We start from the raw sequence: 25,512 nt of genomic DNA, 5'->3' as shown, positions 1-25,512 counted from the left end.
CTTTTACATTGTTACAATATTTGTATTTTAAATAAATGCTGTTCTTTTTATTCATCAAAGAATCCGAAGAAAAATGTCATGGATTCCACAAATATTAAGCAGTATCCGTTTATAATGATGTTTCTTAAGCGGCAAATCAGCATATAGTGATAATTAAAATTGTCCCTTTTTTATTAACTTAATGTACTGTTTCTGGTCTTATTGTGATCGATTCACCATTGCATGCAATTGAAAACAGTTATTTGACCTTGATGTTGATATTTTTACTATAAAACAAAACAAATATCTGAATTTTTAGTGCTGGCTCATTGGATGTATTGAACTTTTAATGCACTTGTGAAAACAGAGGCACACTGGAGTTGATTCGAGACGAAGAACCTGTGCATACTAGTGATGTAACAGCTCTGTTTTGTTTCAGCACTCAGTCTCTGTAACCGAAGGGATGAGAAAGTGGATTCGATTTCCTTTCTGTGTACAGTGATTGTGCTGCTGGCTCAGAGTCTTTCGCATTAGCGAGGTCATTATGCAACCTGTCTGCCTCGATCACTTCAATTCGCATTTGAGAGCATCTGTGTTTGTGTGTGCCAGCCGTACATGCGTAAAACAAACAGATTAGTGACCTACTGTTGGTGTGTCCTACCAGAACCGTGTTAGCTATAGTTGACTTCTTAAAATATAAGATCGAATTGATCATAATCTGTCCAATTCATGTTGTCAACCCTTAAAAGTATATTTTTAGTACTGCAGCATCTAAAAACTAGTCCTCCTTGCTTTTGACACCATGTTTAGATCTTTTATCTCTTTTTTTATCTGGCAATTCGATCATAATGTTATCTGGAGTATGTGTGATGTATAAAGGGCAAACCTGCTCCTGTACCGGTTTTTTAGAACAAATTATGCCCAAAGGTAAACGTATGTGCCTCAAGAAGCAAAACAAAACTCTTCGGGGGGCTGTCAGCATGCAGACAGTATAAATCTAGAGAGAACTTCACTGGAATTCCTTCCTGCTCTTTAAAGCAGCCAAATATAAAGCCGTATGAGGTCGTTTGTCTTAAAAAGGCCTTTCAGGAGAGACAGAAATACGAACGTTTTGGATTATAAGCCAGCAAAAAAAGCCTTCATCAATCTCAAGCTCTGCTAGCAATCAAGAAATGTAGGTAATCATTAGCTCTTTTCCAAAAAACTACTGAGCTGCCTTGTTGCCTACTGCCTACATGGGGAGCTGCCTTGACCAGGGGCGTAGCACCAAATGTTGGGCCCCGGTCACAGAACCAAGGGATGGACCCATTACAACACCCAAGACTACTTTATTTTCACTATTATTCAAAACCAATTGCAATAACATAGCAATACATTTAAAAACAGCCTAATTGTAACTATTTTATTTATTTATAAAATAAAAAATTAAATAAGTGAATTATTAACATTGCCTAATGGGGCAGGGGTGTGGCCACAAGGGTGGCACGGGGTGGCACGGGGTGGCAGCTGCCACCCTAAAAATGAGCTTTGCCACCCCAGATGACAGCTCGGAGACTGATGTAATGGATAAACAATTTTCGGTTTTGGTTTATGGAGGGGCGTCGACTTATCTACCTCCCATCGGCTTTTTATTTTCGATCGATTAAGTCACGAAAAGCACTTATCGAATATGATCTATAATTCTTTTAGTTTTAAGTCTGATGTCTTCAGTTCATGTAGATAAACGTCACGCATCTTTTTTCCAGCACTTCAAAACTCAAATATTATAATATTTAAATGTTATTTTTAATGTGACGACCAAAGCATTATTTGTTTATCCTTTAAAGATTACCCCTCATTTATAAAACTAAAAGTTTTAAGATGTAGGAAAAAACTTACACTTATTTAAAGAAATTATTTTTCTTTTTCTGGCATTTCTTACTTTTTGTTGTATTAAAAACGTACCGAACCGTGACATTACTGTGTTGTATCAAACCAAACCGTGAATTTTGTGAACCGTTACACCCCTACTTATTACATGTTGATCTCCCTCAAAGTTTGCCTCGATTGTTCCACATTTACACTTTTACATTGCACACATTTTGTAACATTTTAAGTTCAAGAGTTTCTTTAACAATTACTTTTTTATCTTAATATAAGACATAAAGAAGATATTTTTGTTTAAATTTTATTTTGTTTTTGACTGCTAAAACTAATATAAATTTAAACTTTTCTACTTGTGTGTAAAAAAAAAAGGCTATAAAAAATGTCAATAATTATCGATACCGAACGATATGAAACATTATATCGTGATACATTTTTTTTGGTATATCGCACAGCCCTATAAAAAAAATAATCATAAAAATACAAAGCACACAAATATTGGGCAAAATAAAGTTTTAATTAGGCTAAATATTGTATATATATATAAATTCAACATTTCTCTTTTGCATTCGTTTTTTTTTTTTTTTACAGAGCTCATCACAGTGCATTCTGGAATTGTCTTCTCCACCGGATACATAGAGTTTGAATTAAAATGTGTCCAAAACCAAGTATAAGAGAATAATTAAGTTGCCTTTGTGTTGAGAGGGCATGTGCCTTAAATGCTGCCTCTATAGGCAGCACACTGGGATTTGGAACAGAGCCATTGTGTTCATAATCATTGTGTTTATACTGCATTGAAAAGTAAACTTGGCCCTGATTTTGAATCAGTTTGTTCGGCTTTGTGTTGTGATGCTTTTTGTCAACCTATGATTTTGGCCCAGGGCTGGGAAAGTGAAGCTGCACAGGCTCCTGAATTGAAAGCGGATGGTAAATGGAAACTAACCGATGGGACACACAGAGGGCAGTGAGTGAGGCCAAATGAAAACATGGCCTCTCTTTCTCTCTGTCTCTCTCTCTATTTCATTTGGACTTTCTCCCAGGGTGACTGAGTGTGTTTGGGAAGAATTACCTCTAACCGTGTCGTGTCTGTCAGCCATCGACACATTCCACGTATTATCTTCTCTTTCCTTTACCTTCCCTTTCTGTTTCTCATATTCAGAAGTACACTCGTATTTTTCGTGACTCTTTGTCTTTCAGTCACGCTTTTTCTTGGTCCGTCACTTCTCTCTTTGAGTCTGTCTCTCCGCCCCTCTCCTTTTGTCATACAAGGTTCTTGCAGCAATCAAGTTCTGCTTTCAGACAACAGACGGACGGTTCTCACACACCTTGTTTGTCGTTTCATCATGGCCATTATACTGGACTTCTTAAACCTAAAGGGATAGTTCACACAAGAATGAAAAAACTGTCATTATTTACCCTCGTACAGTTTCAAAATAAGTAAATGTTACAATTTTGGAAGGACTCTTTGTGCATAACAGTGATTCAACCTTGTGCCTTAAAAGCATGATTCTCAGCGGCAGACACGCATGGCTCTGATGTCTTAGAAAACAGAAAGAAAGATTGGTCATAAGATAAGTCTTTTTTTTAATCTTGATCCCTCTTCCATTTAATTTAACAGCTGTTAGAAAGGACAGGCTGCTCTGCGCTGGCACTCCATGATATTTATCATGGACTTTGGTGTTAATGGTATATATGGATTTACACAACTGATGAATACCCGTCCGTCAGTCTTTGCAGACTTATTGTGGCTTCTGATGTTTTATTAATATAATCAATGAAATCAGGTCTGACAGAGATGACTTTATCAACCTCTAAACATGACTGAAAAAGGTCTGAGACCACTAGTATTCTATGCTGTTGTATAAACAAAAGTTTATAGCTGATTTGAATGATTATTTTATTATTTTATCTCTCCTCAGCTCTTTCGAGAGGTACGGATCATGAAGGGCCTCAACCACCCAAACATAGGTGAGCATTTTAGATGCTTTTGAGTATAAAATGTCAGTCGTCTTCATTTTATTCTTCACACAGGAAAATATTGACATCTAAGGCCTCTCAAAACACACTGATCCTCCTCTGAAGTTTTTTAGTTTATATTATCTGTAGCAGTGTTATTATTATACTTGTATGTAATATTAATATTTTTAATTGGCTTTTATTTTTGTATTTTTTGTTTTTATTTTAATATTTAATCTTTGAAATTTAAGCTTTAAAAAGTTTTAGAAGTTTTGTTACGCGAATGCGATTTTTATTTTATTTTATTTTTTATATATACTGTATATATATTTAGCTTTAATTTATTTTTCAGTTTTAGTCATTTAGGTACTTCAACTTATTTCAGTCAATTTTTATATTTTAATGTAAAACATTTTAAACATTTTAAAAAACATTTAAATCAAACATTTAGATCTATGTCGAAGAGAACATTTTCAGCAAATATTATTTACTGAATTTACATTTTTAGGTTATCCTTGAACCAATCATACAACAACCAGCACTTATTCTCTGTTGCTCAATGCACTTATTACCATGTTTTTTAGACTGTATTTTTTCTCTCATCTACAGTTCAGCTCTTTGAAGTGATTGAGACAGAAAAGACACTCTACCTTGTGATGGAATACGCCAGTGGAGGTATGATTCCTCCCTGATTCAACATACACACATGCTTCCTACATAATGTTGGAAAACATTGCAAATTACATTATTAATTGTGTTTTTTTTTTTGTGTACCATCAAAGTGTTGAGTTTTTACATGAATAATCATACGTCTCCAGTTTTAAGTCATGACTTAAGAGCTGCTTAACTAGAGCTGCTAGTAAAGATGTTCATAGTCAAATCAGGCTTGTTTTAACTTTAGCATAGCCTATTCTTGGTGCTTGAATTGGCTGCTCTCTTAATGAATCTCACGTCTCCACTCCTAATCTATCTGATGAGGCTGATGCACATGCGAGCACGTGGGAAATCATGTACAGCGGTACAGCTTATACTACACATTGGCAATCTGCCTTTTCTATCTCACTGGAAGCTTAATCATTATCCATCACTTCCTCTAATGAATCTGATTCTGTCGTCAGTGAATACGTAGCAGAATGAAACCTTGTGTTCGTTCACTGAGTATTAAATAACTTGCTTAATTAATCTGGAAATTCCCAATTGAATGTTCATAACTTATCTAAATGAGTTATATTAGTGACCTCCATTACCCGTCCACATACTTCTATGTAGTTTTATGTAGGAATGTGCAATATATCTGTACCAAATAGATTATCGTGCAATGTTAAAGATATGTAATACTCACTTACATTTATTTAATGATTTAATTTAATGTATTAATTTAATAACTGTTAAATTCAATCTTTAGCCAATTTCAAAATAAATATCCATTTTTCATACTGTACAGCAGGGTTCCTCAATTCTTGCCCTGGAGAGCCAATGCCTGCAGAGTTTAGCTTCAACCCTGATCAAACAAACTTGAGCACTATAAAATCACAGGAAGCTGAGTTTGTTTAGGGTTTGAGCTAAACTCTGCAGGACAGTGGCCCCCCAGGACCGGATTTGGGGAACCCTGCTGTACACTGTAATGTTGATTTTTAGATTAATTTTAGTTGAATTGTGTAGTATTTTATTATTGGCTATTTACCAGTTACCAGGCGAAATAAATGAAAATAAATCATTATCGGCTTAGTTTAATGTCGTTTTTAGATTTTATTTCAATAATTTCCCTGAGGAAGAATAATTTTGGCCGATATTTTTTTATAACGTTTTACTTGTACTCAAATTTTTCTTTTGTGATAGGTGAAGTATTTGACTACCTCGTATCCCATGGGAGAATGAAGGAAAAGGAGGCACGTGCTAAATTCCGGCAGGTGAGAAATATCTTAAATAAATTCTATAAATCTATCTATAAATCTTGAAACTTGTTCACCTTTGATAAAATACAAATCTGAGAGGAGCAAAACCAAGCTGTATTTTTTTTGTTTCTGACATGTTAAAGATGCTGTAAATGTTTATGCTCAAAAAAATTTAGCAGTTTTGCTTAACTTCCTGTTACAGAGATGTTAATGTCAGTGTTTCCCTTTCAGATTGTGTCTGCGGTTCATTACTGTCATCAGAAGAATATTGTTCACAGGGACTTGAAGGTTATATTTCTTTCTCATGACTTAAACATCCTTTTATTACCTCTGGAGCTCTCATAAAAGAGTAAAGGCCTTACAGCTACAGACTTTGCTCCCTTTTTAAAATACCCCCAAAGCATAAAACTATTAAATTCATGCTCATGATCATATACCCCATCCTATCTTATACCTCACTCAGGCGGAAAACCTTCTGCTTGATGCAGACTCCAACATTAAGATTGCTGACTTTGGCTTCAGTAATGAATTTACGCTGGGCAGTAAACTGGACACTTTTTGCGGCAGCCCCCCCTACGCCGCCCCAGAGCTCTTTCAGGGGAAGAAGTATGACGGGCCAGAGGTGGACATTTGGAGTCTGGGGGTTATTCTCTATACGCTGGTCAGCGGATCACTGCCCTTTGATGGACAGAACCTCAAGGTAATTTACAAAGTATGAAACGAAAGAAAGAAAGGCAAGAAATGTCAAAAATACTGTGCAACAACCATGTTTATCTGGATTTTTCGGTTTAATATTTTAAACGGTCGTAGGTAGGAGCCAATGCCCCATTATTAAAATTGACACTGATATAGGTAAGCAAATAATTATTTTTATATTATGGGTGAAAAACAATAAATGGCGCCATTAACATTCTGCGCTATTCTGTGTAAATAAAATAAAAAATAAAGCACTAAAAGCTAAAACCATTTTAAATGCTACAAGCTAATTTAAGCATCACAACAAAATATTAATGTACAGTATAAAAATTTATAATTTGAGATTTGCTTAAAATAACATTTAAGAGACTAACTTTAAGTGAGCATTAGATGACGACAAAAACAATTCACATCTAAAAATAGGGTAAATGCAATTGCATTTCCAGTATCGGACAGAATATATACAATATCGACCATAATGATAAATAAAAATCTGTAATCTATTATGCATTATTTATTGATTTTCATTGTTTGTAAACACTATGATAGTTTTGGTCAATAAAATAATTTATTTGCGTATTGAATATCACTAAGGGCTGCTGCACATATTGTCTATATTTAGGTAGAAAACTTGATTGGTAGATAGTACTATGATAATTATTCAAGATAAAATAAATTGAACATGTGCTACATTAAATATGTGCCACAGTGTGTTTCAACTTCAATTTTAAAGAGATTTTTGTTTACTTTTGTAAAAAACTTTTTTTAATAATATGTCTAGTCACCGCTAATATTCAATGTGAGTTCAATTTTGTGTCATTTCCAAACAGTTTTATGGCAACATTTTGAGACATTTTCTAAGCCGCCTCACATGTAGCAAGTGCTCTTATGAAATGCTTTGCTCTCAAGTAATGTAGGTCAAGTGAGCTGTGATTGTTTCTCTGTGCTGTGGGGGCGATTCGGTGACTGACTAGTTCAGAATAAGATTAGGTGTTGAAAAGCAGTCTGTGTTGTTCCCTCAGGAGCTGCGTGAGCGTGTGTTGAGGGGAAAATACCGGGTGCCATTCTACATGTCTACCGACTGTGAGGGCATCCTGCGCCGGTTTCTTGTGCTCAACCCCACCAAGCGCTGCACCCTGGAGGTGAGGAGGAGCAACTGCGACCCCCAGTCAACCAACACAGCTAATAACACGTCTTATTGAATTTACATAGATCTTGTGGTCTTTGGCTCACTCTATCTGATTTTATGTTCTTCCCTTCCAGCAAATCATGAAGGATAAGTGGATTAATGTCGGTTTTGAAAGCGATGAGCTGAAGCCTCATATAGAGCCAGTGGAGGATTATAATGATACCAGCCGCATAGGTAAAAAATGACTATAAACACTTTGGGGGGGGACTGTATTTTTATATTGTTTTCCAGTATATAAACATCCTTTAAAACAAGATTGTGCACAAATTTTGGTTGTAAATTCATCTGGTTTTCAAACAGTATACATTGATTTAAAGGGGCATACGGCAACTATTTCAACTTAATAAAACCGTTTAGGATGGTTTAATAACCGGTTCCGGTGAGAATGGTGACTTTCCCCGCTTCCCCCAACGTTCCCTGGCGGAAAACCAACCTTGCAACATGTGGACTAACGTCCCGGTAAGTTGAAAATAGGAAGTCTCGTGAGAAGCGTGAACGAGCAAGAAACACAAACTGTTTTACGGCAATTCGACATAAACACACACGCTGCCTTCAATGTGTATGATGTATTACCCACCCCGGTAGACATAGCTACACGATAAAGTTGGCAGGCTCCGATAATAACAAATGCACATGAGCAGCGTTAGAAAGGGGGAGGAGGGGCCGCAAGTGAGTTTTTTTACGACATTGTTGTGAAATATACGCCTCACCGCTGTAGGGGGAGCTCGTTGAGAAAACATGCAACAAACAAAAGTGAAAATCAGCGAAGAAATAGCTTGAGTTGCCGAATGCCCCTTTAAGTAATAAATCAAGATATATTTTATTATTTTACCCCATTGCCAAATCGTTTTTTTCCTATAAATAATATATGATTAAAGTTTTATACTGTAGTATATTAAATTGTTTATTATTTCAGATGTTTTCTATTTGAATATTTTTTTTTTTAAAAGTTATTTATTCGTGTGATGGCAAATCTGAATTTTAGCAGCCATTACTTTTAGCAGCAATTACTGCCATACTTAAATTTAATATATCCTTGTAGTGTATTTTCTGTGAAAAATATTGCTTTTCAAAGGAATATTTATCTTCTAGTTAAAATATTATTATTTTTAAATGAAACAAGACAGATTACTGATTAAAAATTAAAAACAAAAAAAGTAAATGTTTATTTCCATTGTAGTAACCAGAACATAATTTTAAATCTTGCCAGCAAGACACTTGAACCCAGATCGCTCAAAGTGTGGCTAAAATCGTCTGCTAAATGGCTACTTGCTTATTTACTTAAATGATTTGTTTTCTCTCTCTGCTCATACAGATGTAATGGTAGGGATGGGTTACTCCCGTGATGAAATCAAAGATGCCCTGACCACACCGAAGTACAATGAGATATTTGCCACCTATCTGCTGCTAAGTCGCAAAAATGAGGTGAGATAGGGATTTCCACTGACCCGGGAGCAGCCTGTGCGCTATCCTACAAGTGTGTAATATCTCATATGTTTCCCATATAGGATGGTATGGAGTCCCGGTCAAGTAGCAATTTGGCTCTAGCACGGGTGAGGCCCAATCCCATCACGAATGGCACCAGCAAACACACCTCCACCTCCAGCTCCACCTCTGCCTCCAGTCACACTAAACCCCAGCGCAGTGCCTCCACCTACCACCGCCAGAGGAGGCACAGCGACTTCTGTGAGTCCCTACACTTCTAAAGGATAATTTCATTTTTATAAATGGCCTAGATCAGAGGTTTTCACAGGTGATCCATGATAGTATTGCTGGGGGGTCTGCCAGTTATAGTTTTTGATGTTATTTAGTTTAATTATAATTAACTATGTAATAATAATATAATTTTTATTATGTACTATGTTTATAATTGTGTTTATATGTTTGTCAGGTGGGCCTTCAGTGCCAGTAACCCACCCCAAGCGCAGCCCCACCAGTACAGGAGAGGGGGATCTAAAAGAGGAACGTCTGCCCTCACGGAAGACCAGCTGCAGTGTGGTGGGCAGTCGTAGCATCCCCCCGTCGAGCCCCATGGTCAGCACAGCCAACAACCCCAACAAGGCCGAAATCCCTGACCGCCGCAAGGACATCAACGCAACAACGGTAATCAAGCACAGGAAATCACGCACATACGATTACAGGAAATATTCATTGAAATATATATATATATTTTTTAATTGATTGTCTTAGGGCTCTAGATTCCAGGTCTTTTGATGCTATTTGATAGATTTATGTGAGGAACGGACTGAAATTGTAGCCGTTAACCTTGCTTGCTGCCATGGTCACCATTCACTTTCATTCTATGGAAAAGGGAAGCTGGACATTCTGCTATAAATAACTCCTTTTGTGTTCCAAGGAAGAAAGAAAATCCTGCTGTTTTGAAAGACATAAGTAAATAATGATGGAATGTTCATTTTTGGATGCTCATTTCTTTTAATTCAGAAGAAAATTTAAATCATCCTGATGACAAATTAAGTGCTGCCCATTAAAATGTTGCATAACTTTTATCCCCTGGGATGTAATGCACATGTTCAGATTCATTATCGGCATTCTCAGGTCATAAATTGATGTTCCCTTAGTATGCAAAACAACTTGTTCCTAAAATATTCCATTGGACAAAATGCATGAATTTCTGAGGACAACTGTGTCAGAACTGCTGGTTTTATTTAGATAGCCTTAGTGACAAACTATGTCTGTGTTTCCATTTCCATCTTTTTTGGTTTTCAATGCTTTCTCTTTCACGTTTTAGAACAACATCCCTGCCAGTGCCATGACCCGTAGGAACACTTACGTATGTACGGACCGTACCAGCACTGACAGACACACCTTACTACAGAATGGGAAAGAGAACAGGTAAACCTGTCTCTGTATTTTATGTGTATTGAAGTTTTATAATTGATGTCCATGTTAAAGCTGAAACAATTTTTTCCTGTGAGCTTGTTTATTGAGATGGATTTGGTCTGTTATGCTTCAGCAGTGGCAGATGGTGGCTGCTTAGCTGTCCTTCTATCACTCTCCTCTCTTTTTCCCCCTCTTTCGGGGAGGTCAAACGCCTTCATCATGGCTGCAGTGTGGCTGACCAAGGGAGGCTAATATGTGAAACCCTGAAATCCTGTGTGTGTGTGTAAGGTCCATCAACGCAGGGTTATTTAGAGCGTTAAGTGAAGTGGCCCCAGGCGAGTGGGCAGACTGAGACAGCATGTGAGATCTGTTAGATCTATGCCAAAACTGAGCGAGATGGAGGGGACAGAGGCAGTCCGATGCCAAGAGATGCACGTCAGCAAAGTGAACCCATCTGAACGGAGAGATCATTAGTGCTGGTTGCTATGGAAAGCATCACTTTTCCTATTGCTTATCAAAAGGAGAGGTCTGCTACTGTGATCAGACATCAGGTTTAAACGGCAATCAAGTAGTCCCTGGTAACCTCTTAACAACTGCATAGCAACACTTGGAAACACCCAGAACACTATAGAAACTGCATAGCAACAACCTAGTAACAAGCCAGAACACTGTAGCTAGCAGCTGCATAGAAACACCCTAGTAACCACCCAGAACACCACAGGAATTGTATGGCAACGCCTTAGTAACCACCTAGAACACTCTTCCATTGCACAGCAGCATGTTATTCACTATTAAGTACACCTCAGTAATGCCAGTAGAATTGTGATTTTTTTAATTATCTTTTCATCTTGCACTCCTTTTCTCTCTTTGATGTTTGACTTTCTGTCCTTTGTCCTGGGTTTGGACTTGTTTGATAAACAGAAAATAGAGTGATTTGTCTCGCCTTTTCTCTGCGTTGAGATGTGCAGTCGTGTGAAAGCTTTTTTCCGCTAAGGGTTCTGTTTTAATTCGCCTTAAGTGGCTGTTTCTGAGATGGGAATAAGAACACAAGAGAGTTCATGCCTCAGTGACTCAGCAGCATCCTGCCTCACATTTACGCCCAAAGAGAGCAGCCTCTTCAAGTGTCAAGATCTGATGTCGGTCTAATCGCATCGCTATAGAGCTGTTACTGTGGTACGTTTTGGACTTTGTCTTATGGGTTAAGTTCTGCCACCAAAGTAGCCTCCCATTAGAGGTTGTTAGCATGCTGCTATGGTTGTTCTTGATGGATATCATTCTTGTCCGGAGAAAAAACGATGCTGATTATGTGGCAAACTTTTTCTTTGTTTTTGCTTTTCATCCATGTTTTCTTGTCTCTTTCCTCAGCTCCTTGTCACATCGATTACCTCCAGCCTCCCCATCCACCCACAGCATTTCCGGGGGCGGGGCCTCCGGCTCCACTTCAGAACGTTCTCGGCTGACAAGGGGATCCACCATCCGCAGCACCTTCCACGGTGGCCAGCTAAGGGACCACCGGCCTCCCACCCACGCACCCCCCACCTCTCCCACCCTCTCCCACGAAGCCAGCCCTCTGCCACACTCCCGTAGCCGTGCCACCACAAACTTGTTCTCTAAGCTGACCTCAAAACTTACCCGCAGGTAAGAGGAGAGCGACGGTTTCATCTTGTAAACCAGAATGACTTTGTGAGAGTAAACATTTGTTGATTATGGATTTTAAAGTTCCAAATCATTAGTTTACTCCTCCCAAATCTTCTACTTTTAGTGTATATTGTTCTATCTGAAGAAGTTTAAGGCTCCTTCACACTAAGAACGATAACTATAAAGATAACTATATTAGCATTCACACCAAGAACAATAACTATAAACCTAACTAAAAGTATAACTATATTAGTATTTATACCAACAGACTAACTATATACTGACTATAAACATAACAATATTGATAACATGAACTATAACTATAAAAAAAACTATAACGATAACTATATTAGCATTCACACCAAGAACAATAACCATAAACATAACTAAAATGACTAATAAAGTATAACTATATTAGTATTCATACCAATGGACCAACTATAAACATAACGATAACATGAACATTAACTATAAGGAACAGCATTGACAATAGCGAACAAAAATGATAAAGATAACTATAACAAAAATAATATTATTGTTGACCCCAAGAACAATAACTATAAACATCTAATAAGATAAATATATTAGTAGCCACACTACCAGACGATAACTATAAAGATAACTATAACAATAACTATATTAATCTCCTTACCAAAGGATGATAATAATAAAGATAACTACAGCGATAACTATATTAGTTTTCACACCAAGAACGATAACCAAGCGTCCACACCAACAGACGATAATTATAACGATAACTATTGTAGCATCCTCACCAAATAACCATCGCTTTGAAAACAACTACAATGATAACTATATTGGAATCCACATAATGTTCTGTTCATTTATAAGCGTGCTGCAATTATGTTGTCTGCCTTTTTAAGTGCTCAAACTTAATTATCATTGTATATGTGGTGTGGACCTATTCTCACAAAATTCGAAGGAATTTTTAAAACTTCTTTTAAAACTTGTAGTTATCTTCCTTTAATGTGAATTGCTCTTTAGAGATCAAAATGACATGGGCTCCAACGCTAGAGCCAATTAGTTTACAAAGTCATCTTTCATTTGGTTTGGTGCCCATTGTCCTGTGGAATATGAGGAGGTAATGTAGTTAGATATGGGAGCCGATATTTGAAGTCCGTAATGTGATTGAGATGTTCCGTAGAAAGTAGGAACGCTGATGGGACGCTTTGCTCTTCAGCATCCTCAGTTGAATTGTTTATGCGCCTGTCTGGGCCAAAAGCCAGAAAGAACGACTTTTGCAGAGATACGCAACTAGAAGCTCTTAATTAGATTAGAGCAACACTTCCATCTCTTAGATTAGATTAAGCACCTATCTAGGATGACATCCAATGGATAAAGTCCTTTTTCCGCATAAGTTTGCATATGTACTCTCTTCATTAACTCTTCCTCAAGCCTCCTGTGTTATTAACCAACAGTTTCAGGCGCTTGCTCCTCCTCGTGTCTCTATCTCTTGGTCTTGGCTGTTGTTGGGTGCTCAGTGTTTCTCTTTTGTTTATTTGTTTCTTTGCCTTTTTTTCCCTTGCTGCAATCTTATTTCTCTCTCGATCTCCCTGTTCCCCTCCTTCTTTCTGTCTATCACACTGTCCCTTTCTCTTTTTCCTTCCCCTCATCAACTCTTAGGGTCAATCTTGACCCCTCTAAGCGCCAGAGCTCAAACAAGTCAGTCTCGGGCTGCACTCTGCCACAGGGATCAAAAACAGTTAGTAAGTTTTCTTCCTGTTTGTGGCCTTGTTCCATCTCTCAGTCTGTCAAAATACTCAGTCTCACCGCTCTCTTTGGCACCCGTGTTGGCGCTGGGTGTCAGAGCACCTCTTTGAGCATTCAGAGATAATTCAAAATTTAAATTCTGTCATCATTGACTCACCCTTGTGTCCAAACCTGTATGGTTTTGTGTGAATTGGGATGTTGAGAGCTGTCGGGCTACAAAAAGCAGCAGAAAAGTAGAATATTACTTGTTTGCCACAGTTGATGAAAATGAATAAGTTTCTTCATCAGTTCACAGTTGGGTTACGGAAGTAAAAATCTTATTTATTTTTCCCATAGGGCAATATGAATTGATTTTAAATAACTTACACTCAGAAAAATGGAACAAAAGCTATCACTGGGACGGTACCCTTTACATAGGTTCCAATATGTACTATTTAGTTTCTAAGATGTACAATTTCGGTACCAAAATGCACATTTTTAGGTACTTTTAGGTACGATTTTTGGTATTTTTAGGTATATGCACTCTTTGGGTACAAAGGTGTACCTTTTGAAAGGGTACCAGGCCAGTGACAGCTTTTGTACCCTTTTTTTCTGAGAGTGTATAAACCTTTAAAGACTGACCTAATGTGAGTTTCAGGTTTGTTAATCACTAGTGTATGGTTTTGTTGAATCCATTAATCCACATTAATTCAACATATTTTTTAAATAATTGTGTTTAACACCAGAATTCCTTGTACCATTGATTCTGCAAAGGTAATTATATATTAATCAATAGTTATATATTTATCCATAATTTTAATTTGATTGTCATTCGCAATGCTTCATGGGATTGTAGTTCTTTCCCTCATTTTACCTTTGTAGCTGGTTGGTTTAATTCATGGCTTCTAACTGTTCAACAAAGAACTTTTACAAAGAACCGTTACACTTTATTGCAAGACTTCTGAAGTCATATGATAACTTAATTCACTGAAAATCATAGTTTTTGCTCTGGCTCTTAAATCGCATTCATTTCAAATATGGCATGGAATGGCACAACATGTATTAATCAAATAAGTTTTTAAAGCAACAGCAAAGGGGAAGACTTGCGTATGGGCCAAACTCGTATGGGCCAAATTCATGCTTCTATATTTGTCATTTCCACAACATGACAGCCTCAATTTGGGTATTATGCCAAATTTTCTGGAAAGAATTATACATGTTTGGAATGGTACTAGGGTTAGCCAATTTTTTCAGTTTTGACAGATTTTTTTGGGGTGAACCAACACTATTTTGATTATAATTGTCAATGCGTTTTGTAAAACTGCATTTCTTACGGATATGTTTTAATATTTGAGAATATGCTTTCTTTGTGTTTGATGCTCAAGAGGTCTTTTACACCATAGTTCCATCCATGTATCACTTTTTTCATGCACTTTTTCATGCATTTCTCTCACCTTTTACTCATTCACAGGAATGGCATTTAGCTTGGCCTGAAGAACAATGTGCCCTTATTAGATTTCTCGTGATTCTTAACAGAATTAAAAATGCTTTGTAAAACAATTTCATCTGGACTGTTCTATCACAAAAGCCTATTTTCAGAAAAGGAAGAACCAAGCAAGGGCTTCCTCTCTAATTTTAGACCCAGATTAGTTATGTAACTTGTATTTTATCCTCTCATGTCAAATCCCAATCACCGTTGGCCAAGCTCATTTGCCTCCCCTGACTATCACATTATATTTTTTTCTGTCCAGATATGGTTTATTCACAACCAAAAGAGATCCCTCCATTTTCACTGTAATGTTTGAGGAAGATGGCTGTGTACTGTCCCTTTAAGAGGGAATACACTGGCCACCTCATTTGCTACATAATGTGAATGGAAAGTTTCACAAGTGTTCATAAAAGCAGCCTTGAACCACAGCGCCCTCGTGTGGACATCAGCCAACTACCACTTTCTTTGTTTAGAGCTAATAATAACTACTAATGTCTCATGTAGAATATTAGATTAATAAACCCAAAGTCAAATAACCACACACAAGAAATTATTTTTAGATGGTGTTATTAAGGATACAATTGTGAATGTTTCTTTAAATTGTGTTACACTGACATGAATTAATATGTTAACAAAATACATAATCCTACCCTATAAAATCCATCACTGACGTCAGTTTCTTTTGTTCTCAGTAGTGATATTTGTGGATTGATTGAAGGTGACATCAGTGTAACAATGCACGTCTGTGATTGGTTGTTTGTGGAGGGCAGAATAAACTCTGTTTTACCTCTGATAATCGCTGCTCTATTGGCTAATTGATTCCTAACATGAACCATTTTTGTCTTCTTCTTGAGGGTCACAGACGAACCTGAGAGAGTCAGCAGATCTCCGGTCACAAGGTGAGTGTTTCCATATTCTTTTTTATACACATATTTGACTGAGGAACTAGAATAAAAGATGTCCATCTCCAATTGCTGGGCCATTTTCTTCATTTCAGAAAACAAGCAAGCAACTCAAACAGAAGACAGACAGAAAATAGGTAGAGGAAATTGAAAAATAATAGCACAAAGAATATCTAGATAAATGAACATGTTATTTGCTCGGTAAAACAAAATGTTAAAACGTCCTCACATACTATTTTAACTCTGTTACTTCTCCTTAGCTACAGATACAGCTACAAAAAGTCAGGCTAAAAAACACAGGTAATTTCTAGCATGTGGTGCGTGCCATGTCAGATCAGACTGATCAGAATGTGACTGCTTTTTGTTAATTTTATAGAACTGTGTACTGTACTATGTGCATCAAATCTAGCTTAGATATATGCAGTTTCCTTAGATATGTACTTGTCCTTCCCTTTACCTTTTTCCATATTCACAATCTCAATATAACATTCATTGACAGTGGTTGGCATTTCGAAAGTCATATTCCCGTTGTTTTAAACATGGATGTTTGAATGACATTTTTTATTTTCTGTGCTAATAGTGACCAGCTAATTTCAATATATATTGCTGGTAAATGTTTAATGTATTTGGAATGCAGTTTACAGGGTTATAACTCGGGTTATAATTTAAAGATTTACATTGAGGGATAATATGTATGAGGCTTATGAAGTGCATGACACAGGTGATGTTTGGCTGCACAGGTTGTACTGATTTCAGCATACACATAGTGCTCCACCTATAAACTTTTTTTCTATACTTTGCCTGATTTTTATCTTATTATATTTTATTTCTATATGTGTATGTGCCTGAATGTTTTTTTACACTACCGTTCAAAGGTTTGGGTTTAGTAGGATTTTTTTTAAAGAAATTAATACTTTTATTCAGTGAGGATGCATTAAAGGCTTAGTTCATCCAAAAATGACATTCTTGTCATTAATTACTCACCCTCATCTTCAGAACACAAATGAAGATATTTTTGATGAAATCCGAGAGGCTTCTGAACCAGCCATAGGCTGCAAAGTCATTGGAACTTTCAAGACCCAGAAAGGTAGTAAAGACATTGTTAAAATAGTCCATGTGACTACAGTGGTACAACCTTAATGTTATGAAGCGACGGGAATACATTTTTGTGCGCAAATATCCAACAATCTCTTCTCGTCCATGTTAGTCTGCTGCGCTATTTACTTAGTAAACAGTGCAGCGCCTCTGGGTTCTATGTCAGAACGCCAGTGATTATTGGCCAGCTCCTGCGTCAGCATCACACGCATGCGTCGTGGTGCTCACGTGAACAGCGTCGGCCAATAATGAGCCGACGTTCTGATGTTGTGTTTCGAAGATGAACAAAGATCTTACGGGTTTGGAACAACATTGAGTAATTAATGACAGAAATTTCATTTTTGGGTGAACTAACCCATTAAATAGATGAAAAGTGACAGTAAAGACATAAATAATGTTGGAGCATTCTATTCATCCAATAATATTGAAAAAATATAATTATGGTTTCTACAAAAAAAAATTAAGAAGTGCAGCTGTTAAAATGCACCAGAAATGATTATAATATGCTGATTTGAAGGATCATGTGACACTGAAGACTGGAGTAATGATGCTGAAAATTCAGCTTTGCCATCACAAGAAAAAAATATATATATTCTTATAGAAAATAATTATTTCACATTGAAATATTTCACAATATTGTTGTTTTACTGTATTTTCGATTCAATTAAATGCACCCTTGTGAGCAAAGTAGACTTATTTTAAAAAAACATAAAAAATCTCAGACACCAAACTTTTGAACGGTAGCTTACTTCTAATCACCTTTTAAAATGAATGGCATTCACATTTTTTTCAGGCCTTGAAAAATTTTCTACAACTTTTCGCTGATAATCACACTAAATTTAAAATAATGCTTAGATTTTAACTAGTTTTGAAAATGGTTTTACTATCCTGAAGAACTCCAGTGTATCCTGCAAGGTAACTGGTTTTAGCTTTTATCTAAACATTTCCTCCCTTTTTGATTGTAGAAGGATTACAAACTTTTTATTAAGATGTTTCTTTCAAACCATTTAGCATTATTTTATTGGTAACACACTTTACCAGAAGGTTCATTTAACATTAGTTAACACATTACATTTAAAGCATTTATTTGACTAGGTTCTTCTTATAATACATTATAAACATTTCAAGATGTATCATTTCAATTAAAGTTTAGTTTAAACTTTTTTGCAATTACATTTTAATTAATGTAATATGAACTAACTTGAATTAACAAAGAACAATAGTGTATATTACAAATGAATAATATAGATTATTAAATGAAAAAAAAAAGAAAAGAGAAAAGAGCATGTTATGCTCTACCTAATGTTAACAAATTGAACCTTACTGTAAAGTGTTATCTTTCTATTTACTGGTCCCTGAAATTAATTAGCTTAGTTAAATAATATCACAATCTAGCAGTCCACACAGGTTAATCAGTCTTTAAGAACTTTTTTAAGGATTTTTGCTCTCACAGATTTCTAATATATTTCTCTCTTGTTCCCCCTCCACCACCCATCCGCCCACACACATCACCACCCACCTCCCATTTCTCTCCCATTTCACCTCCTCCTCCTTCCACAGTCGCTATCTATCTGGGTATCAAAAAGCGGCAGAGCCCCGGACACCCCGATGCGGCTGGGATGTGAAGGTGCGGAGCCCGCGGGACCCGGCCGATGTGGTTCTGGCTCTGCGGGAGGCGGCGCAGGGCTGTGGTTGCCAGGTCCACCAGGCCGGGCCCTTCCTCCTCTCCTGCACCCACGGAGCCGCTGGCTCCCGCGTTGCCTTCGAAGCCGAGGTTTGCCAGCTGCCCAACGGCCCCGCCGAGACCAGCGGTGTTCGATTTAAGCGCTTGTGGGGGGCACCGCTTGCCTTTCGGGACATTGCCACCAAAGTGTCCAAAGAACTTGAACTCTGAGGGCAACAGGGGGTGGAGGGCAGGGACAAAAGCATGGGACAGAAAGATGGGAAGAGTAGAAGTAGCCCCGCCCACACCCCCGCCCCCTCTAAGCCTACAAAGACTGGCACACACACATTGAGAACTGGGCACCTGCTTACACACAAGCCCTGCTGAAGGAACTCCCTTTACCGGGTCTGTTTTACCGCTGATTTAACCTGGTATCTTACCCATGTTATTTTTTAACACGGATTGTTTGTTGCATATTCACTTTGTACATTGTCATTCCTTTTTAACTGCTGCTATTTAACTCTTTTTTTTAATTATTATTCTGCTGCGCCGGTGAGAAGAGTATGTTTTATTTTATCCACGTTTCAATAATCATATTAAAAAAAAAAACACATGTGAATGCCACACCATTTCGAACCGTAGACAACATGCGGAGACATGCAAGTGCTGAAAGTGATGGCGATTTCTCCAAATTTTTGAATGATCTGTCCTTGTTGGTTGTTTTAGCCATCGAACTTGCCAGTGATGCAGGTTGAGTAGGTGATGTCTGCTTTCCTGAGCCTCCTTGTTTTTAGATTCCTCATATTACATGGTCACACCGTAGCACTTTAGGGCTGAGTGAGCAACATCATCTGTTTTAAAGCAGTTCCCCCTTCAAATGGTGCAATTTATCCCACTGAGCCAAGTAGAGATACAGTGCTCCTGTATGTGTATTACGCTGATGAGAAACCTCTGTTATCTTGCCGGAAGTGCACTCTGCTGAATGGCTTCAAACAGACTGTTGATTTTGTTTGTCTCTGATTTGATATAGTAAGTCCTCATCGTCAAGATTGGAATATGTCAGAGCTGTGCAATTTGAGAAAATGCAAGAATGAATAATACAACATTTGTCTGAAATTCAGTGATTTGTATGTCTGTTTATTTAGTAGCTTTCTATCTTTTTGTTTGCGTGGCAAATATTGTTAAGTGCTTAAACCTACTAAATTATATTTTAAAGAAGGCCTACTCTTAATTAAAATTGTTGTATTCCAAAGATTTATTGTTGGTTTCACAGTTTAAACAGTTTGATTTTTGTAGCAAATGCGCTGCGGATTGCATAAATGATATATAAATATTAGCAATATATAACAATTAAAGGTATTATCTAGAAAAAAAATTTTTTTAATAGTAATTCATATTTTAATTCATTGAAAGACAGTTACCAATGTACTAGCAATTTCTATTAATTTATTAAATTTCAGGTTGAAATATACTGATGTTATAATTCAAGCAAGCATTGATCTGACTTTATAACAAAAGAAATGACAAATCATGCTTGCTTGAATTATTGTTGATTACTATTTTGCTATTCTGCACAAATTATTTATCTTTTAGTGCCTTTAATGTCTGTTGGGTCAGCTTAGCTGATTGAATTCATAAAAGTGTGCTTAAAGTTTCAATTATGTATTGATAGAATTCTGAATGAATTCCCACAAAAGTGTTACACTGTACATTACACACATATACATAAAATTTATAGCGGTGTCTAGAGGTAAAAAACAAGAATGTAAAGACTTAAAACAAGTTGATTGTTACATGGGGCCGTTTATTAACTTTGTACAACCAAAAAAAAAAGTTCAGGTGAATACAACATAGCTAGGGTTTTCTAGCTATGTGGAGGTTTGATCCCAGGATGTTACAGGAGGAACAGTAAGATAAGGAAAAGTGCATGAAAAAGAAGACGACAGATAAGAAAGGGAGGAAAAAAGTAGGAAAAAGGGAGCGGGGTGGAGTGTCTCTTGGAAAAGTCAAGGTGGCATGACCGCATGAAAGAACAAATAAAAAAAAGACAAGCACTTTTGCCATTTTACTTCTGGGCAGGGATCATGCCATCGATGGACTCGCCCTTCTCCAGTTTCTTTTCCATTTCAACCATGAGCTTCACACCATCGACTACCATCTGCACCTGCTGCACCTCGGAGGAGCCCAGACGGTCAGCGTTGGAGATGTCAAACACACCACCGACAGAGGCAGTGTCCACACCACCTGGATAAATAGTTACAAAGAGTCGCTCAAATGGATGATCTCAGTTCAACACTGCCATTTTATATGTTCAATGATTTCAAGCCCACCTGTGCCACGCTTCTGAAGACGCAGTCTGGTCAGGATCTCCTCGAATTTGGCATGTGTGCTGAGTTTAGGCAGCTTGACGTGCACACCACCACGAAGACCGGTACCCAAGTTAGAGGGGCAGGTCAGGACGTAACCAAGATGCTCGTTCCACATGAAACCGTGGTTGTGCTTCTTGAAGACTTCCTCAATCTGCAATATACAAAAAGGGGTCAGGCTTTTGGTTGCTTATCTTGTTGCATTATATGACCAAAAATTAGGTAGTAAATAATGGGATTTACCTTCTGCAGGCCAACGCAGAACCTCTTGAAGACCTCCTTCATGTTGCCGCCCTGCTGCATGGAAATGACACGCAGGTGATCCTCCTCGTTCACCCACACAAGGAAGGTCTTGTTGTCATTGTGATAGATGCCTCTTGCGTCAGGCCAGTCGCGGGCCATGCCAGCAGCCAACAGCAGTGGAGACACAGGCTTGTCAAACAGGAAGTGGTCATTAATGAGCTGCTCCTGCTCCTTGTCACTCATGTCCTTCAGAGGGTAGTACTTGCCCTTGAACTCCCCATCCAGGCTTTTCAGAGCTGTGAGGGGAACAATGTGAACGTCAGTAAAAGCAGGCATGTTGCTTTGTAGATGTCAGTACATGACGTGACTGAGACTCACCCTCAATGGACAGCTTTTCCACAGTTCTACGCTCACCACGGCTGTTGTGGGGAGGTAGGGTGAACCCCTTGATGCTGCGGCCAGTACGCACACGGCTGCTCAGAACGTAGTTGGGGTCAAGGTCATCACCACCCTGCGCACAGGTTAACATCAGCCATGGTAAGAGCAAAACAGCCATGATCATGTAAAGAACTTTAGAGTACCTTCAGGTTCTCAAAGTTCAAATCAGTCAAGTGCTTGTCGGTGGGTTTGTAGCCACCGTGACGGTCAGAAATGATGGGGTCGAACAGCTCCTTGAAGACTTCGTAAGACTCCTCGTCACCAGCCACACAGCCGACAGTCATGATGAAGGGGTGGCCTTGTGTTGAAAACAAAAGGAAGTGATTTATATAGCTTCAAGAACAAAAAAACATTGCTTGTGATATCTTTGAGAGATCGGCTGCTATGGGGTAATGTATTCAAACATGTTCTGCTTACCAGGGTTGTCCACACCGGTCTGGATGCAGTCATCCAGGGTGAATCCACTGGGAGTTGACTTGCCCCTGAGTTTGGTGTAGATGTCCTTATTCAGGACCTTGGCCATGTGGTTGTTGTGCAGGGAAAGGTCAGGGAACTCCTCATCCAGACTGAACTTCATCTTGTAATCGTTGTGGCAGTTCTTAGTCATGATTGCACTTTTATGTTGATCTGCCACAAGACAAGAGTAAGGCAAGTTGTCACCTACAATTTGCTTTTGAGACAAGGATAAGTCTACAACACTTGCCGACAGAGATGTTGTTAGGGTGGACAACTAGAAACATTGTCCCAGGCCTGTTAAAGTCTTCTATGGTGTAGCTTACTCTTTGGACCCAGGAATGAAGGGGAACCTGCTCGCTGACATTGATATTGCGAATTACGAACAGCTAACAATTTAGTAAAGCATTTAGTAAAGGATAAGCCACGCTTGTTTACAGAATAAAAGGCCAGCAGTTGCAGACACAGTTAATGTATACTACTGTATATTTCGTGCCCCAATTAAACTATTAGTTACAAAATATGTTGCTTTTTCTAACGAGCCCCTTATATTTATACATGGAGTGTTTGTTGCATAGCTTGCATACTTATATGCATTAGACAGCAGATGATATTTTTAGCATGGCTGGCAAACTCACTCCCATCACTCACAGCAGATAGCATTCACCTCTCTAGTTTCTGATGGGGGTGGAGCATTTACAGTGGCCCCATATGGTTTTACTTCCACATCAATTTAGCTTTTGTGAAATTTAATTTAAAAATATAATTCGAAATATCAAAAACACTTACGGTTTAGGAGTAATAAATCATCCTGATCTATTTGTCTATATTCACAGATTTTGTATGTAGTTGCATACAAAAAGAATGAAATGTCTGAGGCATTATAAATAGACTTGAGTAAAATGCATCAGCTATGAACCCCAGATGGCATAACCTTGCACTAAAGTACAACAGGTGTCAAGCACACAGATCATTCCTGCCATAGACAGCATATCTACTCCAGACTGCTCTCTTATTAGCTCTCCAATCCATTATGACTCTGAAGCTTGTCAGGCAAGGACAAGCTTTCTGCATACCTAGTTATGCTTCGAAAAACAAAGCAACTTCAAAAATATGAACACTTTTAACATTCCAACAATCAAGATATAGTAATTCCAAAAGAATCCAGTGCATGAGAAACACCAATGTGATTTGATTAATTTGAATGGGGAAAAATTTGGATCAACCAAACTGAAAGCCCCAAATTAGTGTGTCCTTTTTTTCTGAAGTATATCATGTTTAATCAAGGACCCCTTATTCCCACCCTTGTAAAATCTCTGAACCGTAACTTAGTTTACCTGTATGGGAGAAAAGGTAACAGTCCTTGGGATCAGATCCTGTTCACCAAGCCAATGTAGGGGTTGCCCAACTTTGCAAGATGTTTGACCTTGGTTTATATACTTCGATGTTTGTTGCCCATTGGCTGCTCAGCTTATGCAGGCTTTAACCTGATTGGACAGCTGCACTCCTTGATAGGGGTTTCAGGTTCTAAAAGGAAAGAAGCTGCATCACAACACCCGAGACGGGTAGACAGCTGTCCTCACCCCCTCACAGTGGCCTGTTCCCCCGTGTTATGAAATAAACACGAAAGCACTGCAGAAGCACAAAGATGGTTTGTTTACTCATTTGAATGAATTATAATGGATTAGTTATAACTTACTGTTATGTTGAGGCCTAAAACTGTCTTTGTGAAAGACACATGAAAAAGGACAAAAATTTTAACAAAACCCAATAATATGAATCATGATATTCATTGTTGTTGTGATTGTATTCGTTAAAATAGCCTTATATGGTATTTGCACTTTTATAAAATACTGTTTACTTATGAAAAAGTCAAAATTAATGATTGTTCTCATTAAAATAGTAGTTGGCCCTGTATTCATCCATGTCTTGTAATATATACTTAGAGAACGTAAGAGAAGGCATCATGTGTCCCTTGAGGTGAAGACAGTCTGTACTGTACACACTAGTGTTCTCAGTGTCCAGTTAGTGAGCTCTACTGCTTAAAACCATTGCACGCAATATACAAACTGTGATTATGGCATTATTTTAAAGACTTAATGACTATCTCAAGAGAATACGTGTAAACAACTTTTTGTAAAAACTCTCTAAGTTATCTTTTTCTCAATATTGTCTATATTGCTATTATTGTCCTATGTTGTTATGTACTGTATGTAAATTACTTATTGTAAAGTGACTGGGACAGACACTATTAAAATAAAACTACTTCTACTTCATTGCAGTGAAGTCAGAAGGCAGCTGCAGACATATCCACAGCCTGACGTTGTTGGAACAAACCAGAAAAAACTCTGGAGTTTTTTTGTGTAAGTAAAACTCCAGTGTGCATCCATTGGTTCATTAGTGGTTCCCACCGATGGTAAATGCTTTAAGGGCACATTACTGAGCATATGACAGGTGGGCAGAAAATTTGGGAACCCTGTGGAGGAAAAAAAAACTTCTATAGCATAAGTAAAGAGACGGGTTTGTGAAATTGTGTAGATGGAAGAGGATAAAACTCAACCATCCCCCCTACACTATTAATACCCAGTGTCCAGTTTCACAGTTGCACCCCTTCTTGCTTTTCTGCCAGATCATATTTGTCTCTAGACACCGATGTGATCTAAACTTCTTGTTTTTACCTCAGGATTACTTAATATGAAAATAATCACAAAAAATATCAAAATGTTACATCAAAAGTCTATTTTGCTGATGACCAAATCTTTGCAATTTAAAAAAGCTGTCAGTTTTGTCTGCTATGGTGCAGGAGAGCTTTTGGATTTGGTGGAGAAGTGAAGGGTTAAAAGGGGAAAGGAAAAAACTCAAGCTCACAGTCCAAAATTACTCCAAAATTAGCAGCCATGCATCTAACACCATAGCATGCCTAGCAAAGAGAGAGGACAGTCACAGGACTGCGTTACCACCAGGCATGAGAGAGTGGGCATAACAGGGTGTGTGGGGGTCCCCATGTACAGAGAAAACCCCCTTATCTCATAACAGCATACAAATATGTCTTTTAGGAAATTATAGGGGGTCGCTGTAAAATCTACATGCAGAGTA

At 37.8% G+C, this 25,512-nt stretch overlaps 2 protein-coding genes across 12 annotated transcripts in view; one reads left to right on the top strand and one right to left on the bottom strand.

The window, feature by feature from the left end:
• Positions 1 to 20,036, top strand: part of mark4b (MAP/microtubule affinity-regulating kinase 4b) — a 38,889-nt gene extending 18,853 nt beyond the window's left edge. The window contains exons 4-19 of one of the 11 annotated variants that reach the window (XM_077208493.1): positions 3,762 to 3,810; positions 4,408 to 4,473; positions 5,638 to 5,708; positions 5,925 to 5,981; positions 6,157 to 6,393; positions 7,412 to 7,531; positions 7,653 to 7,752; positions 8,894 to 9,003; positions 9,087 to 9,264; positions 9,470 to 9,681; positions 10,328 to 10,431; positions 11,785 to 12,057; positions 13,702 to 13,784; positions 16,111 to 16,155; positions 16,419 to 16,458; positions 18,814 to 20,027. In XM_077208493.1, the coding sequence (XP_077064608.1) occupies positions 3,762 to 3,810; positions 4,408 to 4,473; positions 5,638 to 5,708; positions 5,925 to 5,981; positions 6,157 to 6,393; positions 7,412 to 7,531; positions 7,653 to 7,752; positions 8,894 to 9,003; positions 9,087 to 9,264; positions 9,470 to 9,681; positions 10,328 to 10,431; positions 11,785 to 12,057; positions 13,702 to 13,784; positions 16,111 to 16,155; positions 16,419 to 16,458; positions 18,814 to 19,147 (2,079 nt within the window). In that variant the 3' untranslated portion in view covers positions 19,148 to 20,027. Of the gene's footprint in view, positions 1 to 3,761; positions 3,811 to 4,407; positions 4,474 to 5,637; positions 5,709 to 5,924; positions 5,982 to 6,156; positions 6,394 to 7,411; positions 7,532 to 7,652; positions 7,753 to 8,893; positions 9,004 to 9,086; positions 9,265 to 9,469; positions 9,682 to 10,327; positions 10,432 to 11,784; positions 12,058 to 13,701; positions 13,785 to 16,110; positions 16,156 to 16,253; positions 16,296 to 16,418; positions 16,609 to 18,813 lie in introns of those variants that run through there. The other 10 variants (XM_077208486.1, XM_077208484.1, XM_077208488.1 and 7 more) reach the window with 10 other exon arrangements.
• Positions 20,037 to 20,699: 663 nt separating this feature from the next.
• On the bottom strand, positions 20,700 to 24,002 carry ckmb (creatine kinase, muscle b). Its single transcript, XM_077208494.1, has 7 exons — positions 23,754 to 24,002; positions 22,381 to 22,590; positions 22,107 to 22,261; positions 21,904 to 22,036; positions 21,526 to 21,821; positions 21,247 to 21,436; positions 20,700 to 21,160 (listed from the first exon to the last, which is right to left on the bottom strand). The coding sequence occupies exons 2-7, from the start codon at positions 22,568 to 22,570 to the stop codon at positions 20,982 to 20,984; spliced, it is 1,143 nt and encodes a 380-aa protein (XP_077064609.1). The 5' UTR covers positions 22,571 to 22,590; positions 23,754 to 24,002; the 3' UTR covers positions 20,700 to 20,981.
• Between the last annotated feature and the right edge of the window lie 1,510 nt (positions 24,003 to 25,512).

Source organism: Siphateles boraxobius, unplaced genomic scaffold (genome assembly GCF_051911475.1).
Source record: "Siphateles boraxobius isolate OS27281-9 unplaced genomic scaffold, OSU_SipBor_1 6, whole genome shotgun sequence".
Lineage (NCBI taxonomy): Eukaryota > Metazoa > Chordata > Actinopteri > Cypriniformes > Leuciscidae > Siphateles > Siphateles boraxobius.
This window is presented reverse-complemented; position numbering and strand designations above follow the sequence as displayed.